Raw genomic sequence first — 18,643 nt, 5'->3', positions numbered from 1 at the left:
CAGGTCACTGCAAAGCTATATACTCAGCTAAAAGGTATATGCTGCAACACCTGGGGAACTTCATTAATTCAGAATCCATTATTTTGAGGTATGTGACAATAAGTGGTGTTAGACTGAGGTTTTTTCCCCTAGGTTTCAGCTATGATAATCCTAAGCAAATAAGAAAGACAAAGTGTCATTTGTTTACCAATTTTAGAGAACAGGCCATCTTAAAGCCCTTTAAAAATGGACATCTATATGCAAGTAATTATTTAAAAAACCCAAATCATGTTCACTCCTGTTTAGTTACACAGTATCAGTTGGGGTAAGGAGCTGGGGAGCTGGGGTTAGAAAAGAGATAAGCCACAGCATGTGACAATACTTCTTTGTAAAATTTATAATGCCAACTTTTCACTCATTTCAATGGGCTTTTCTGACACTGGTTGTATAGTGGACACTTTTCTTTGATAGCAGAAAAAATATTTATGAGCAACTATACTCCCAGTTCCTATCTGGGTGAGCTGGTTGCCTAAACTAATAAACAATACACCAAGGTATGACAACCATCCAGAAAGGGTTGGGAGCATGAGTAAATTGCTCAATCCTGTTTTGTGTTAGAGGACATGTCAGGCCTATTACAGAAAGACCACTCCTTTCAAAATATATATTATATATATTTTTTTCATATTTCAGCACTATAGATGCATTTTGGTTAATAGGCTCCTTTTTTTTTAAATGTAAAGTCATATATACTGTAGTAAAAAAATCATTTAAAATCAGATTTCTTTTTCTTCTAAAATCTAGCTAAAATTATCCATATGGGAGAAATTAAAGTTTGGTCTGAGAACTGGCTGTGAAGAATTTTGGAGTATGAAGCCCTTCAGACTTCGGGCAGAACTAAGTGGGGCATGTAATGGAGGCCCCAAAGCACCTCTCCAGTGCTGTATGCAATACAGGTTATCAAATTCAGGCTTGTACTTTCCACATCTATGCTTGAACGTAAAGGTTACTAGTCTCCTCATTTACTATACTTTTCTAAATTATACTAAAAATGGAAAGGTGTCTTCTAAAAATACTAAACATATTCTCTATCAATTGTTCTCAAGGTGTGGTCCCCAAACCAGCAGCGTCAGCATCTCTGAAAACTTGTTAGAAATGTAAATGCTTAGGCCATAACCCAGACCTACTGAATCAGAAACTCTGGAGGTAAACGGCAATCTGGGTTTTAACAAGCCCGTGTTAGGTGATTAACATTTGAGAACCACTACTCTCTATGATATTCCACATTCTGTTTTTATTTTATAAATATTAAATATGATGTTTTGTAAACATTATGCTTCACCATTTATAGATAAGTATTCCTTTAATTTCGTCATTTATTCTAGAAATATCTATATCTAGTATATAATATGTATTTGAGAATTGAAAAAATCTATTTATTTGGTAACATATTCATGTTGTAAAGGATCTCAAAAAGTGATGTCTTGAATCTTACCTGAAAGTTAACCACTAATCCTATTTTAAAAGCTCTGTTAAGCAGTGATTCCAACTTGTTTATTGTTTTAACATCTTGTGACTATTATTTTGACATATGCATACCTTCAACGATGTGGCACAAAATTGTTTTAAAACAATTAAATTAAAATCTAAATTTCTTTTGAGAATTTGATATACCAAACTCTGAAAGTGCCTCTTAATTTATAACTTATTTCCTCTTTAACTTAATTTTCTAGTGTTCTATCTAATGGAAAATATCTGGATACCATCTCTAATAATTCTTCATATACTTGAATACATTTATTAAGTCTCCTGACAGTCTTTTTTTTTCTAAACAATCCCAGTTTCTTAACCTTTACTCAATGTCTTCTCAACTCTTTTATTCTCCTCTTGTAGTCCTCTGACTCTTCTCCAAGTACCCCATGTTCTTCTTCAGTTGTTAAGACACTATATACGCTACATAGTGTCCCAAACATCATTTATACACATTTGATTTAAATTTGTGAAGGTCATTATTTACATATTTTCTATGTGTAAAAGGGTAAAATTTATTCTTTAGAAATATAGTTTTAGGAAGTCAAAATTTGAACCCTTATAACATGCACATGAATTTTTTATGCTGAATTAGAACGACAGCATTTTAGAACTAAAAGGCAAAGGAGATCACTTAGCCCAACTCCCTTCTTTTACCCAAAAACTTATGGTCTTGAGAAGTTATTCTGCACTGTCCAAAATGGTAGCCACTAGCTGCATATTAAATAGAAAATTCAGTTCCTTTGGTCACACTAGCCACGTTTTAAGTGCTCAGTAGCTACACATGCGGTTAGCAGCTCCAGTATCAGAGAACAGATACAGAACATTCCCCTAACCTCAGAAAGTTCTACTGGCTAGCACTGGGTAAACGACTTGCCCAAAGCCATACAGCTTCTGTGTGACAGAGCCAGAGCTTCTAGTTCCTGGTCCCGAGATATCCCACCATACTACTACCATTTTAAAAGGACAAAATATAATAGATTACTTATCCTATCTACAACGCTTATTAAGTTTTATAAAAAGCATTGTGGGAGGCATGGATCCTGACCCCAAGAAGGTTTGAAGGAAATTACTTTAGGTGGGCTTACTGCCTGCATAGAAAATGGCAGGTGGTTTAGTTACACCTCCCTTCTGGCCTCTGGCTATTTAATGTCTACAGTTGACTCTTGAAAAACGTGGGGGGAGGGGCAGTCCAAAAATCCACATATAACTTTACACTTGTCCCTTGATTTTGCATCTGAGGATTCAACTTATCTCAGATCGTACGGTACCATGGTGTGTATTTAGTGAAGGATATCTGGGTGTGAGTGGACGCAAGCAGTTCAAACCTGTGTTGTTCAAGGGTCCACTGTATATGTATGCAAATGTGCATTCACTGAATGTTTACTGAAGTATCTTCAGTCCCTTTGATTTTCCCAGAGACATCAGACACTTCTCAGCTCACACCTCAGTTCCTGCAGCCCATTCCTGGCTGATCTCCTAGGCTCCATTTGGCCTTTGCTGCTTCAATCAATTTTCTATAATTCAAAACCCATTTCCCTCAAGTGCCTTTTCCACCCTTGATCTCCTACTCAAAACTGTAGTAGATTCCTAGTGTGTATCATACACTAACAACAACTATGATAGAGTCAATGACTTATATTTGCATACACAAAAACTTCCCCACACATTATCCCATTTAATTTATTCCCATCTATCTAGAATTCAAGCCCTTTTATTTCAAAAGATTGTTTCTTGTTAAGTATTTTAAGTAGATTTTTTCTAAAAGTTCTAAAACCAGGAACTTGAGAGTCATCCTTGACTTTTCCAGTTCCCATTCCCCATCCCCCAGTTCAATCCATCTGCAAGTAATGTTGGTTCTGGGTCCAGAATAACATCTGGAATATATCCACTTCCCTCCATATACTAGTTTACTAGGGCTGCCATAACAAAGTATTGTTATACTGTATGGCTTAAACAACAGATAAACAAATTTATCTTCCCACAGTTCTGGAGGCTAGAAGTCTAACATCAAGGTGTCATCAGGGTTGGTTTCCTCTGAGGTTTCTCTCCTTGGCTTGTAGATGGCTGTCTTCTTCTGGAGTCTTTACATGGTCTTCATTTGGTGTCTGTCTGTGTCCTAATCATCTCTTCTTGTAAGGATACTAGTCATATTGAATTAGGGCCCATCAATATGACCTCATTTTACCTTAACTACATCTTTAAAGGCCTTATCTCCAAATACAGTCATAGTCTGAGGTACTGAGGGTTAGGACATCAACATATAAGCTTTGCGGAAGACACAGTTCAGCCCATAACACTCCATCTTCACCAAAACCATCCTTGCCCACACTGCTTCATTTCTCATCAGACCATGGTGGTAGTTTCCCCACCTCTTATCAAATCCATTTACCATTCAATAGCCATGGTGATCTTATGATCTTTTGAAAATATACATCACTCCCGTGCTTCAAAACTTATAGTAGTTTCCCATTGTACTACCGTTAAATTCCACACTCATTTTATTGGCTTATAAGATATGCATGATCGATTTTCCCAATTTCAACTCATGTCACTCTTTCTTGCCTGCTATGCTCTCTTAACAATGACTTCTGTCAATTCCTAGAAACACTAAACTCATTTCCATTCCAGGGCCTTCACATATGCTGTATTTTTCCTGAGAACATTCTCAGACTAACTACTCTTGATTTATTCCCTAGAAAAAACATAATTTATAATTACTTTATGTATTTTACCATATTTTTTGTCACTAGATTGTTTTTTGGAAGCAGTGATTTTGTATTTTGTTTACACTGTGTCCACAGGCTTAGCATTGTGCCTGGTATACAGTGGACATTAGGTGAATAATCTACTTTTCTAAGCATATCTGCTGCTCTATTCAAGGAAGTTTGTAACCCCACATGTATTGATAATTTCTACCTCTATACAACAGACTGAAACATTTTCTCTGCCTAGAAATCTTTCCTCCACTAAGCCAATCCATAATTGTCCTTTCTTTTTTTTAATTTTTATTGGGATATAGTTGATTTGCAATATTGTGTTAGTCTCTGCTGTACAGCAAAGTGAATCAGTTATACATATACGTATATCTACCCTTTTTTTAGATTCTTTTCCCATATAGGTCATTACAGAGTATTGAGTAGAGTTCCCTGTAGGTCCTTATTAATTATCTATTTTATATATAGTACTGTGTACATGTCAATCCCAATCTCCCAATTTATCCAGCCCCCCAAACTCTTTCCCCCTTGGCAACCATAAGTTTGTTTTCTACATCTGTGATGCTTGTAAATAAGCTCATTTGTACCATTTTTTTAGATTCCACATATAAGCAATATCATATGATATTTTGTCTTTCTCAGTCTGACTTACTTCGCTCAGTATGACAATCTCTAGGTCCATCCATGTTGCTGCAAATGGCATTATTTCATTCTTTTTTATGGCTGAGTAAGATTCCATTGTATCTATGTACCACATCTTCTTCATCCATTCATCTGTCAATGGATATTTAGGTTGCTTCCATGTCCTGGCTATTGTAAATAGTGCTGCAATGAACATTGGGGTGCATGTACCTTTCTGAATTATGGTTTTCTCTGGATATATGCCCAGGAGTGGGATTGCTGGATGTCCTTTCTTTTAAAATGTACCTCAATCCCCTTCTCAAGGAGGCCTTTCATTATGGATCATCCTTGACTCTGATCTCTCTAGTTCCCTCAGAACGTCAGTGGTAAGTTTTATATTTTATATGTATGAAGTAAGTAGTTATTTTATATGTAGGAAGTAAGTAGTTTTAAGCGAAATAAGCGTTTTATTCTACAACATGTTAAAGGGATGAAAGGTGACACCTGATCAAAAATTTGGTTGAATAAAAGTTAATTTATATTGTCATAGGTGGTTTCTATTTTACTTTCTCTCACACACCTTTCTAGTAACAAAAAAGAAAAATAATTTACAGATTCTTAGTGTTTGTTAAAGCCTAGTGACATTTTTTTTCTTTTTACAGCAACAAAAAAAAGAAGATAAACAGGAATGATAAGTTTCAACCTTACTGAAACCCAGTTCAGCCTGCCTATCCTAATGAACTTTAACATGTGTGCCAAGTCAGGAGATTGAAGACTTACATTAGAGGATATCAGGTATACCATCTGCTGGAGTTTGCCAGTTGGACACTGCTAAATATGGCTCTAAATGCGGCTTTTTAGTTCTAATTAATGCAGCTTTTACTGTAAGAGACAACATACTTCCCTGTCTTTTATTCTTCCCTTTGTTCTTTTGTTTTCATCTATTCTTTCTTTCTCTCTCTTTTTTTTAAACTAGAGAAGTAGAGAGCAGAGCAGTGGTTCCCGACTGTGGAGTTGCCCACCAGAATTAATATATATGTTTGAGGAAATATGCAAAATAATGTTCTACCTCATAAAAAAGTCAGAACAATTAAAATAACAAATATTATTTCATACCCGTCAGACTGAAAAAAATTAAAAATTATGAGTGTTTCATTCTCCAACAAAACTTCAAGTTTCTTAAGAGTAATTGGGTATTTCTTTCTCTCTCTCACTGCACCTAATAAGTGTTATGGGCTCTAGAATATAAACTCCCCAATATAGACATTTTTGTCTTTTATGTTCATCACTGTATCTGCAGTACCTAGAAAGTGCCCACCCAGCACATACAGAGTAGCTAATCAATAAATATTTGTGGAAAAATGAAGGATATTAGTTCTTAGCAATACTTGCTGATTAATTGGATGACTGAGAAGCCTTCAGTCAGTTTTCAGAAACTTCAGACCTAGGTTTTCAAAGTTGTAAGGATCAGAGTTGGGTGAGCATGGGCTGGGATAGGAATGAAAGGCAGAACGAGGGATTTCCCCTCTCTGACCACAGCTTCCTACCACAGTTCCCACTTCCCAGTTCTTAGTACCTCAAATAGCCAACACTTCATAATTTACCCAGTAGCTAACCATTTGGGGGGCCATATTTGATTTTTTCCTAATGAGTACTCCATTATCATGTACTTCATGATGCCCAGAAAGGTTTCCATTGTTATTAACTCAGATCACTCAGTTTTGTGCTTTGACAATTACTCTAATCTTCTATTTAATCTCTGGACGTTGGTCTTTCTTCACCCCAATTTATCACTGCCAGTCTAATCTTTCCAGAATATCACTTTTATGATGCTACTACCCTGCTCAAAAGTTTTTGACTCCTATACATCATCTACTTAAAAGATTTAAATTTCTTAGCTTTGTACCTGTAGCCCTCGGTGACCAGGACCCCATTCATCTGTCTTCCCTGTGTTATTACCCAGAACTCTTGGACAGAACTCCTCAGTTCCAACTAGTCAGGTGTACTTATGTCTTCCCCAAACCACCTTGTGTTTCTATGCCTCTGTATTTATTTTCTTGCTCATGGGTCCTACAAGTTCCAAGTTCTCTGGTCTTCAGCCTAAGTCCCTTTTTTGGATGTCCAAATTATAATCCAGTGAGCCTTCTCTCCTTAAGTAACTATCAGAATTTCTGAAGAATGATCTCAAATTCCAGAAAACCATTCTGTTGTCACTTGTCACCATGGTTGATTTTTCACCCCAGAAAAATCCTCACCCTCAGTTGATCACAGTTTGCTCTTTCAAAGTTGGATTCACATGCTGCTGCTGCTCTCCAGAGACAATTTTGTCCCAGGCATGTTCCCAGGCTGCAAATCTAATCCCACACAGTACAGCTAAATTCAGATTACAGTATAATAGTTTGCAAAATTTTACACAAGGCTTAGGGATAGCTAGAGAAACTACTGCACTACTGATACTCTTGGACCTTAGTCGCCCACCCTTCCCCACTCTCTCTCTCTCTCTTTCTCCACACCTGCAGTCACACTTCAAGGGCCAGCTTTTTTCCAGCAAGTGGGCTCAGTCAGTCAGGGAACAGATACTGAGTGTCAATTAAGTACCAGGCAGTGTGCTAGGCACTGGGGATGAACCAAATACACACAGTTCCTGTTTTCAAGACAGACATAAAATAAATTACTACAAATAGTTGAGAAAATAATTCTAAGTATGCAAAATGCTGCCAAAGAAATACCTGGAGTACAATTTTAGGTCCTCTACATTCTCTGTGGCCCAGGGAGATGGGGGGAAAAACAGTGTTCCCATCTCTTACAGATATCTAACCACATTAATAATGGTATAATCTGTAGAAAAGCAATTTTGACCTTTAGGAAGACAGCATTTTACATTATTACGCAGACAGTTTAGCTCCTAGGTTTTTTTTTTTGTATTTCCTCCACAGAGAATGAAAAGAGCCAAAATGCATGAACACTTAAACTGTGTGCTTGACACCATTCTAAGCCCAATATACATATTAATTTATATAATTTTCACAATAACCTATGAAGGAGTCCTATTATTTTCCCCATTTCACAGATGAGGCAACTAAGGCACAGAAAGACTATAACTAGATCAAAGTCACACAGAAAGTAATGGCAGAATTAAAAATCCAGGCAATCTGACTGCAACCCAAAGTCTTTGTTACTATGCTATTATACCTCTCAATACAGAGAATTGCATAATCTTTCTTCAAAGGTGCATTCCCATCTTTTGCCTCTGAACGTTCTTGCCAGGGCCAGGCTCAGAGCACTCTGCCACATCATGCTTCTCCACTCGGCTGGACTGCTCTCCTTCTTAGTTGTTGAAACCCCACTAGTTCTTCTATAGAAGCCAGATGAAACCCTTCCTAGGCCTAGTTCACAGTGATAACTTCCATCTCTGAATTCATGTAACAATCACTGTCTATAAAAACTCTTACAGATTACGTCCTCTACTAGGTTTATAGGGAGTGTATGTTTCCCCAAAGTAAATCGCACAGTGCCTTGCACAGAACTGGTACTCAGAAAGAATTATTGATTAAGAGAGGGTCCCCAGCTTGTAGGGGTCTGTGTGGTAGGTGGCCAAACTGGTAGCAAATGGACATTTTAGTTTTTGATTTTATGTTTTTTACATGATTTAACAAAAAATCTATGTTATGACCATGTCTGGAAAATATTCATTCAATAAACAATTAATGTGCCAAAGCATTATGCTAAGTATTAGAAGTAAAACAAACTCTCTCTCCTGAGCTGTATACCTAAATTTCCAGCCGCCTTCCAGATACAATCACAGGTTCAAATCCAAGATCATCATCCTTACCCCTGCAACTCAGAAACACATATTCCAAACTTGCCCCTTCCTCAAGGTTTCAACATTTCTTTTAGGGTCTCCATCATCATTTTGGGCATACATGTCAATCACTTTTTCCATTAAAAAAATATGTTATAGGGCTTCCTTGGTGGCGCAGTGGTTGAGAATCTGCCTGCCAATGCAGGGGGACACGGGTTCGAGCCCTGGTCTGGGAAGATCCCACATGCCGCGGAGCAACCGGGCCCGTGAGCCACAGCTACTGAGCCTGCGCGTCTGGAGCCTGTGCTCCGCAACAAGAGAGGCCGCGATACTGAGAGGCCCGCGCACCGCGATGAAGAGTGGGCCCCGCTTGCCGCAACTGGAGAAAGCCCAAGCACAGAAACGAAGACCCAACGCATCCAAAAATAAATAAATAAATAAATAAAAATTAAATTCTCTTGAGTTTAAAAAATAATAATAATAAAGGTGACAGGGTGATAACCTCTCTTCTCCCTTAGTAGCTTCCTCCTTTCGACTTAAAAAAAAAAAAAAAAAAGTTATATATTCATTTTACTAAGGTAACGAGGAGACAGTACTAAGACACCCTGTGCGTTACTCTCTTGCCAACTTAATAATACCATCAGGACAACCCTCTTTGTTTACATGTAGTTCTTGTATTAGCTATGGGGGCAGCTCAGTTTTAATTTATTATGTGATAAAAGAATTTACAATTATGTTCAGAACATTATTTTTTTATTGAGGATTTTAAGTGGGACAAATGAATTAAAGGAATTGTTATGTTTTCCACAGCTCCAGAGATGTAAATCTTTATGCAGTGAAGAAACGTAATTAAATGAAACTCGAATTTTAAAAGCTAACTATTCATATTAATGATCAGTGGTTAGAGATGTTTAGTTTTCTGTCACAATTTCAATCCAGAATTAATTTGGTTCTAAAATAAAATAAATGGAAAATTGAGGACTCACTCGAATCTTAACGCAACAAATATGAACTAGATTTTTAGTTCTTTGTAACCTTCTATAAAAATTCCATAACTGTATTGGTGTAGATTATGCTAGGGATGAAATTTGGTTCCAGTGTTAGTATTCCAGATAAATTTAAAGAAAGGCATCTTGGTATTTGTTTTCTTTTGCTCTAAGCAAGTTCTTTACATTTTACTTGAATTAACTTGCAAAGTAAATGTTTATCCATAAATCAGTACTAAAATTAAAAACTGGTAAATAAAAAATTGGTAATAACAAATTATCTAAATATAGATAATCTGAAAAAACATTATGACATTTCCCCCACGCCATAACAGTGGTATAAAACATGAACATGACGAATGATCGGATCCACAATAAAGTAAGAAAATGTTTGTTCGTGACTCTTTGTTGAAGGGTAGCACATACCAACAGAATCCTGAAAAAGATAAACCTGAATTATTTAGTATACAACTACATTTAAATAATAATCAACATATTTAGCTATTATATATTTTGTGGTAAAATGTCATGAAACATATCAAATCTTTGACAATAAGTTGGCAGTTAACTACTATTTTAAAATATTTGTGGGCAGCACAGTCTACTTACTATGCTAACAATACACATGTACTGTGCAAACATGCATAATTCTTGACCTTAAGGAATTTATACTCCAAAGTAAATTCTATCTTCGAAAAAAGTCCTAATATTGCAAAAATTTATTTTGCATTTTTCCTCTATCTTTGCTTTTTTCAGAACATGGTCTATACATACTATGCGGGCTGGGACTATGTTTCGTTTGTTTATCACTGGGCTCTAGTCCAGCACAGTAGCTGATACACAGTAGATATTCAAAAAATAATTGTTAAATGATTGAATGCAGATACTTAGAAACTGCTTCATGTGTATTAACAATCTTTTGTGTGATACTAAAATTCAAGTATCAGATTCTGTGATATAAAGACATTTATGTCATTCTTACTTATTTGCCCAAAAATTATCTTTTGACAGTCTAAAGAACGGTGTTCTACCTCATCTGAGCCACAGATTTAGCTCTAAAATAAGAAAGAACTATTATTAGACATGGATAACAGAAAAGAAGCCAGGGAAAAAAGTTCATACTGTTCTCCAAATAAAAGCATACCTTATCAACTTTTAATTTTAACAGAAAACTATTTAGTTTATGTTAACTATGTTCTGTATATACAGGTATATGTTCTGTTAGCTATGCCTCTCTGAGGCATAACATCGTCCTAGTTGCTATCTCCAGCTATTACAATCCTCTTAATAACAAATAATTAGATTGGTTGGTTGCACATTTCCCCTCAACACTTACATATGCTGTAACTTTAAAGACAGAAGAGGTAATTTGTATTTTCTTGGTTTGAGGATTCTTTCGAACACTAAAATAGGGAGGAAAAGGGAACATTTTAAAATATAACAAGCACTGGCATAATACATTTAAGATGCTGATCCCTTTTAGTATTCAGGTGTTCTTATCCATATATAACATGGAAATATAGAATATCCAATTAAGTAGTTTGCAAAGAATGGCATCTGTGGTTTCATCAAAGGATGGGGCAACGTTAACTGAATTGAAATTGCAGAAAACTGAATTTTACAGTTAGAGGGTTTGAGGTCAGTTTGAGACTCAGATGGTAAAAAGACTCCTAGGCCAGAGACAATTACTGGAAAAACAAGAATTGGTTAAAGTCAGACTGAAGTGTAAACAGCCATAAGGGGTCAATAAAAACATACTAAACTTAAAGAACTAAACAGGCTGAACATAAATGACAGTTCTGCCACTGATTTGTTATTTCACTTTAGGCAAGATTAACCTTTCTGAACCCCAACTTTCTCATATGCAGACTGGGTATGATATGGTTCCCTTTAGGATTATATGAGAATTAGGTGGAGTAATGTATATGAAAACTATTTATTAAATTATTTATTACTAAATTATATTCTATTAAAATCACTTTCTCTCATAGCTCTCTTTCAGTTACTCTCCCCACAAAAGATAATCTGTGGCAATATATAGTGAGGGAGCAAACTGAGGATTGAGGAAATAAGCTACAGATATATATTTATATATTAATTCATATATAAATATGTACACATATTTATAATGCTTTACAATTTACAAAATACTTTTATATACTTTACCTCATGTAAAGATCACACAACTCAGTGAGGCAGGCATTATTTTGCCAATTTTACAGACAATAGAAGTAGAGCAGTTAAATGATACATTTCAGACATTCCAACTAAAAGTGGTATTTCTGGGAATAGAATTTAGGTGATATAGAGTCCAGTTATCTTTCCCTACACCTCACCTGTTTATCTTATACCTACTCTAAATTCATATACATCAAAGGTATTGTCCATGTGTTACATGAGTAGGTTAAATTTAAAGGAAGATATCCCTCTTTTTCACTTTATCAGGTGAAAGTACTTCTTTCCCTTCACTACATATGTAAAGAAATGGGGAGAAAGAGAGAGGAGGAAGAAGGGGGAACTCTGTGGGAGGGTGTGCATGCATGTGTGTTTGAGCTTGTGCACCTGTTAGAGATGACCAGATGCAAGCCATTTCAGGGTTCAGGGTTCAAGATTCTTAGGCAGTTTTCATCTTTAAAACATTTCATTCAGATTTAAACCCAGGAATCATGCAATTAAATTGATTTCCATATATTTCTATAACATAAGTTGAGGTCATTTTCTTTTATTTCTCTAATGCGTAAGATACACTGCTTGAAAGTTGGAGACTACATTTAAAATTTCATGCTTATCTGAGAGAAGACTATCACCACTACATATAAAACGTTTGCATACACCTATATGACCACCCAGATCAAAATACAGAACATATCTATGGTTATATCTAATTTTAAATACTGATCTGGAGGTGGTTATATGGGTGTAAACATATATAAAAATTCACTGAACTTATGTATACTACGATTTATTCAGTTTACTGTATGTAAATTACTCCTCAGTTTTAAAAAAATGAACCCCTATAAAAGTTTGTGCTTATCAAATAAACTTAGAGGAAATTTAGTATTTGATACTTCACATAATAATCACTTAACACATACAAACACATACCATAGGTGTATTATTTTTAAAAAGAAACTACATTTGTACATTATTAGGAGTTGGTTCCTAATGGAAATAAATCATATTATTCCATTTTATTACCACTGATCCTGTATTACTGTTACTTTAAAATATCTCTAAGACAATTCGTCTAATTTTTTATAGGTCAAGCAAAGTATATGATCACCTGTCCTATATCTCATAAGAAAAAAAGAAAAGGAAATATAAAGTGATATTCATTTGTGCCCTAGGGTGTTCTACTAATAATTGCATTATATCAGATTTTTGGCAGTCACTAATTCACTCTCCAGGTAACCATAGTTTTTAAGGATGCTGGAACATAATTTCCATGTAGTGCTTTTAAAAAGTATGATTGTATTAATGGTTTAGAAATAGTGTAATAATTGGTTTCTTATCAATATCATCTGTGCTAATTTCTGAGGATCAGTCCCATATTGACTCTAAACGTTATGGTGTGCAGACCATTCTAGCTAACTCTGCTCATTTTAAGACACAAGGATCCCACCGCTTAATTAGCATCTGAAGGTCATAATCTAAGCCTCTCAGTTCAAATCATAAAATCTGGGGCAGATATGTATTTTGGAGAACGTCTCCTAAAACTTTGACAAGAGCATGTGTTTAATGTCTAAAGTAGGAAAGACACAGGCACCATTAGTAACTATAGAATTATTTTTGAAATGCAATGAAACAATTGATCATTTGCTCTCCAAGAAAATGGTTCTAAAGTATTGCCTATGTGACTTAATGGGACCATAATCCTTGAAAATAAGGCATTTTCCAAAACATTTAAAAGATGTCTTTTATAGGACTTGTAATAATGGATGAGGGAGAAAATATCTTAAGAATGTTTTTACCTTTTTGTTTGAGTCAGAGACCCTTAAAATCAGGCTCTGTAATGTGCCCTCAATATCTACAAACATAAGGGATGGACTTCTTTGCTAGAATGAATCAGGGACAATGTTTATCTGCAAGTGCAGGTTAGATAATGTAAGGTAGCTACTGCACGTATAATTAGAAAGGTAGCAAACGTTTTTCTAAAGCATGTAAAAACACCCAAAACTCAAGTAAAGGAACAGGAAAAAACATCCGTCTTGGTTAAGGTAGCTTGTACAAATGACTTGATTAGATACATGGCTCAGAATTCTGAGAAATTACTGATGATACTTCAAGTTCCACTTGTGCTTCCTCTACTTATACATCCCTTGATAAATGCTATGTTGAACCAACCTGTATCTTTACCTTAACCAACTGACACAGCATCTGACCCAAATCAGCACGACTAATATTAGAAAAGCCCCATGTAGTGCATATGATAAGCAAACCAACATAGCTCCTAAGGGATTTTGAGGTCATTTAACGCATTCAGTTGCTTTGTGTTGGCACCTAAGCCATCTCAAGCAAATATTTATTATAATCATAATTTTCTACTGAAGTTGCTTTGGGAAGACAATTTCATATCCTCCCCTCATTCAGCAAAGAAATTCATAAACATGCTTAACTTGGATCATCGAGAGAAATATTTAATGGGTCTCAGAGAAAAGTAATGCTGTAACTGGGCTGGTCTCCTTCCCAGTCTCCCCTAGAATGACAGACTTGTGATGCATCACCCCTGAATTGGGAACAGACTGCCCTCCTCTTTGCTGGCCCTTGTGGACTTGACTCCATCAAGACGTCCCTGACTGCTCACACCCACACTGACAATTTCTTCTTTTGAACTTCTGGGGTTTTTATTACAGTATAAAGAGCTGTAAACATTTGCCTATAAATAACTGAATATTTGATTATATAAAAAACATTTACTTATAAAAGATTTTAAACAATTACTTTACTATTATTTACTATGTTAACTTGTAATTCCCTTAAGGTCAGAGACTGCCTGATGCCTCCTCTTGCACTCTTTAGCGCTTGGTCGAGTTCAGTGCCCAATATTAACACTTGCTGGTTGCCTGATTAAGTGATTTCATGGACACAATTCTTATCCTTTCTGTAAGATGTCATGAATTTTGGATACTCATTTTATGAGTGGTCATTACTCTTTGAGTCATACTTTTTCTTAGCACCCAAAAAGTATAGAAGAGTATCACAAGTGAGAATTCAGGGAAGGGAATGTTGGAAAAAATAGCAGTTTCTTCAATGCTTTGGTTCTAAAGTTATTTCTATTTCAAATATCTCTAACAGAATCTCTTCCTCCACAGCACATGGTAGTGAGGAATTCCACAGGTTCATGTGGCTGATGAGGCACAACACACTGTGGTGGCTGTGGTGTGTGTGTTTGTGTGTATGTGTGTGTGTGTGTGTGTGTGTGTTTAGGGTACATCGAGGAGTATCTAGCGGGAGTGCTAGAAGCAGTCTTGTAAGTTTTCATGAGCTGCAAATGATAAGAACAGAATATGTTTGATGTAGGTATGTGCATGTTATTTCTGAAATTCTGTTTCTATAATTTCTCTTCCAACAATCTTTATGTATTGACACAATAACTTTTTCATAAAAATCAGAGACAGATTATAGAAATATTTTTCTGTTTTTAAAACTATATCAAAAATAAACTCAGTAGAATAACGGAATCATGCAGTTTGTTGTATAGCTGTATGACACATGTAATGGATATGAGAATTGAGGTGTTGAGGATAAGTAAAGTAACAATCAAGAGTTTGATGAGAATCTAATTCTGTTGTTTTCCTATTAAAGTAAAATTGTGGGGCTTCCCTGATGGCACAGCGGTTAAGAATCCGCCTGCCAATGCAGGGGACACAGGTTCAAGCCCTGGTCTAGGAAGATCCCACATGCCACGGAGCAACTAAGCCCGTGGGCCACAACTACTGAGCCTGTGCTCTAGAGCCCGTGAGCCACAACTACTGAGCCTCCATGCTGCAACTACTGAAGCCCACGCGCCTGGAGCCCATGCTCCGCAACAAGAGAAGACACCGCAATGAGAAGCCCGTGCACTGCAACGAAGAGTAGCCCCCACTCACCACAACTAGAGAAAGCCCGCACGCAGCAACGAAGACTCAATGCAGCCAAGAATAAAATAAATAAATAATTTTTTTTAAAAAAGTAAAATTGTGTAACCAAACTCTGGGAATCTTTGCTTTTACTTGTTCCTATCCCATTTGCCTATAAAGATGATTCAATATCTTCATCATTGAAAAACCCAACTAAAGAATGTTCACTCCAGTTAAAATAAAAGCATAAATAAAAGATTTGTAAAGTCTTTATCCTCACTTGGTCTTCAAAAAGAAAAAAAAAAAAAGCCCTAGTGGAATACCTAAAACAAGTTTAGGATTAATTTTGAAATGATAAAGATTAACACTTAGGTGAAAATTCTTCTACCTCTTTAGAACAAAGGTAATAATTTTTTTTACTATTATATTTATTAGTATCAGTCAAGCAAGTTCAAACACCCTGAGGGAGCTCGTGTCCCCTTGAGATTTAAAAGAAGGCCTAGGGACAAAAGGGAGACCTGGAAGAAGGCAGCTGCTAGTAAGGGATGGAGTGGGTGACAGGTCTGGATGAGAAAACAAGAACAAGAGGCAGCTGAGAGGACTGAGGCCTAAAATAGGGTCAGGGAAATCGAGAAATTTTGTAGCCTGGAAGAGAATAAGGAGGCTCTGAGGAGGGGGTCAGGGTGGTGCTATTTTTACTCACTTTGGTTGTTAATAGACCCACAAATAGTTGCTGGGTAATCCTACCAGCGTTAAACAAATAATTTGCTCTATTAACCAGAGATTCACAGATTGTAATCGAGCAACATTACCTCACTAGATCCTTATAGACAAGCTTTGCTGTTTCCAGATATGGATTAAGCACATCTTCATATTGACAAAGGGCTCCACCAAGGCAAAGATGTTTGAAAAGACAAAACAGGAACTCTTCTCTATCTGGTTGGCTGAATACTTCATATTTTTCTGAGTCTTCCACTAGTAAAACCTATGTAAGATGATAAAATTCATCTCAATGTAACATAATTTGAGGTTCTAATTTTTATGTTTTCAAAAGGTTCAGTTTATATGTTTAAAAGTAATTTTAGACCTATTTTAAGAACCAATCCTGAAGCAATGGAGAAAATGATCTGCAAGATCTGTGCTTATTGTCCCTCCATTCTATCATTTTACCAGGTACAGACAGTGAAAGGAATAAATCTAAACCTAAGCCTTCTCTTCTTCTGCTTTCTTTGTTCTAGTTTATATCTTTAGTAATCGTTTTAGTGCTACTGAAATTTTAGAGTTGAGTCACTGTGAATCTCATTTGGAAACAATGGTAGTATAAATAAATGGAGAAACTTCTCCATCCCATAAGGTCCATAGTCTTTGCTTCCACCAAGAGGCTAAACACAAATGTTCATTTTCTAAGCTCTCTCATAGTGTTTGGATTACTATTTTCCTTATGCCCACAGTTACACCATTTTGAACTATTCCGGTAGCTGGAGCCTCATAATCATCTCTTCTTCTGTTCTCCTCTAATAATATCACCTTACACGTCACCAAGCTACATGGATGCTTGCTCTCTTGAGACCTTGCTACCTGTTTCAGAAAATAGTTTGGCTAGGTCTGATGTGGGGGATTTCCTTACACCATTGGGCATTACAGACAATCGCTTAATTTGTTGACTGTAGTGGACATGAACAGGTGATGAATGTATACTACAAAATATATTCCTTTTATTGAATTGCTTATAGCCCATTTACTTGAAAAAGAATGTGAAATAGCTAATAATAAAATATGGATACAGTAAGATAAAAATAATAAAAGACAAAAGAATGTAACCAAGATATAAAGTGGGAAGAAAAAATAAAAACACATAAGGAACTCTACATGGAGAAGAGCTATAAAAATTGTGCATAACACTTAATGCTACCACATAGGTAAAGGAAGGATATATGAGTCATATAACAATCACTGTCTAGCAGTAAGAAGTACACTTTTTATTAGGAAAATTGATTAAACTTAACATTTTATTTACCTCAATCTCAAATGAAAATCATTACAAGGTCATTATATAAGAGGCATTAAAAAACAATAAACTCTCTGGTGTAGTCTATATGTAGTTTACTTATAATGACTTGATGAAAGCTGAAGTTGTATGTAGTAAAAGGTAAGAGGAAGTGGTCCCCAGTTTACTGCTCTCTGTGTGCCACATATAACACCTGTACATCTCCTCTCCCTCCCTCCCTCTCTCTCTACAAGGAAATAATGTAATATTAAAACCCAAGTTTGCAGCCACCTAAAGATTTGGCTTAATACAAGTGTGACAAAAGCCCTTAGGGGTGAATAGTTTACACATTCCTTACACAAGGACTCATATATTGAATTGATTAGGCTGTGCAATTAAAAAATTATAATTAAAAACATTTTTGGAGTGAATGTTAAAACAATAACATTTTATGTCTGATCTCCCTCTCTATTCACATACAGATCTGTCTAGTTGTGTAGCCCTCCGAGAGGAGATACGCAATGGTTAATGAGTCCAACTTCTGAGCCGCGGTCAGGAAGGAGGCTATTATCAGAATTTAATTACACAGTGTGCCAACAGAATCTGTGTTGCTACACAATGGGAGGGCCCTTTCTAGTTCAGGCTAAAGCTAAAAGTTATTTAGATTTTTTTCAGCCAGAAAGCAACCAAGTTAAAGCCCGCTCCGTTGTCACAGAGTGGCAAAGAACACAAGAGCAAAACATACAGGCAATCGGCAAAAAACACCGAGCCCCAGCGCTTCCTGAATAGAGGTGCTACTCATGGCGATAAATAAGCAGGAGGCAGTTTTGCAGGGTATTCTGTTGAAGAGCAAACCCTCCTTTTATTTTTTATTTTTTGGCCGCGCTGCATCCTAGTTCCCCGGCCAGGAATCGAAGCTGTGCCCCCTGCATTGGAAGCACGGAGTCTCAACCACTGGACAG

At 36.2% G+C, this 18,643-nt stretch overlaps 1 protein-coding gene across 1 annotated transcript in view; it reads right to left on the bottom strand.

The window, feature by feature from the left end:
• Positions 1 to 8,857: 8,857 nt before the first annotated feature.
• CFAP300 (cilia and flagella associated protein 300) overlaps positions 8,858 to 18,643 on the bottom strand; it is a 28,573-nt gene continuing 18,787 nt past the window's right edge. Inside the window, exons 5-7 of the mRNA XM_082340043.1 lie at positions 16,507 to 16,679; positions 10,972 to 11,038; positions 8,858 to 10,071 (exon numbers count right to left, since the gene is read on the bottom strand). Coding sequence (XP_082196169.1) covers positions 9,943 to 10,071; positions 10,972 to 11,038; positions 16,507 to 16,679 — 369 coding nt within the window. The 3' untranslated portion in view covers positions 8,858 to 9,942. The remainder of the gene's footprint in view (positions 10,072 to 10,971; positions 11,039 to 16,506; positions 16,680 to 18,643) is intronic.

Source organism: Balaenoptera borealis (genome assembly GCF_965194805.1).
Source record: "Balaenoptera borealis genome assembly, chromosome: 11".
NCBI lineage: Eukaryota > Metazoa > Chordata > Mammalia > Artiodactyla > Balaenopteridae > Balaenoptera > Balaenoptera borealis.
Note: the sequence above shows the minus strand (reverse complement) of the source record. Positions and strands in the feature narration are given on the sequence as shown.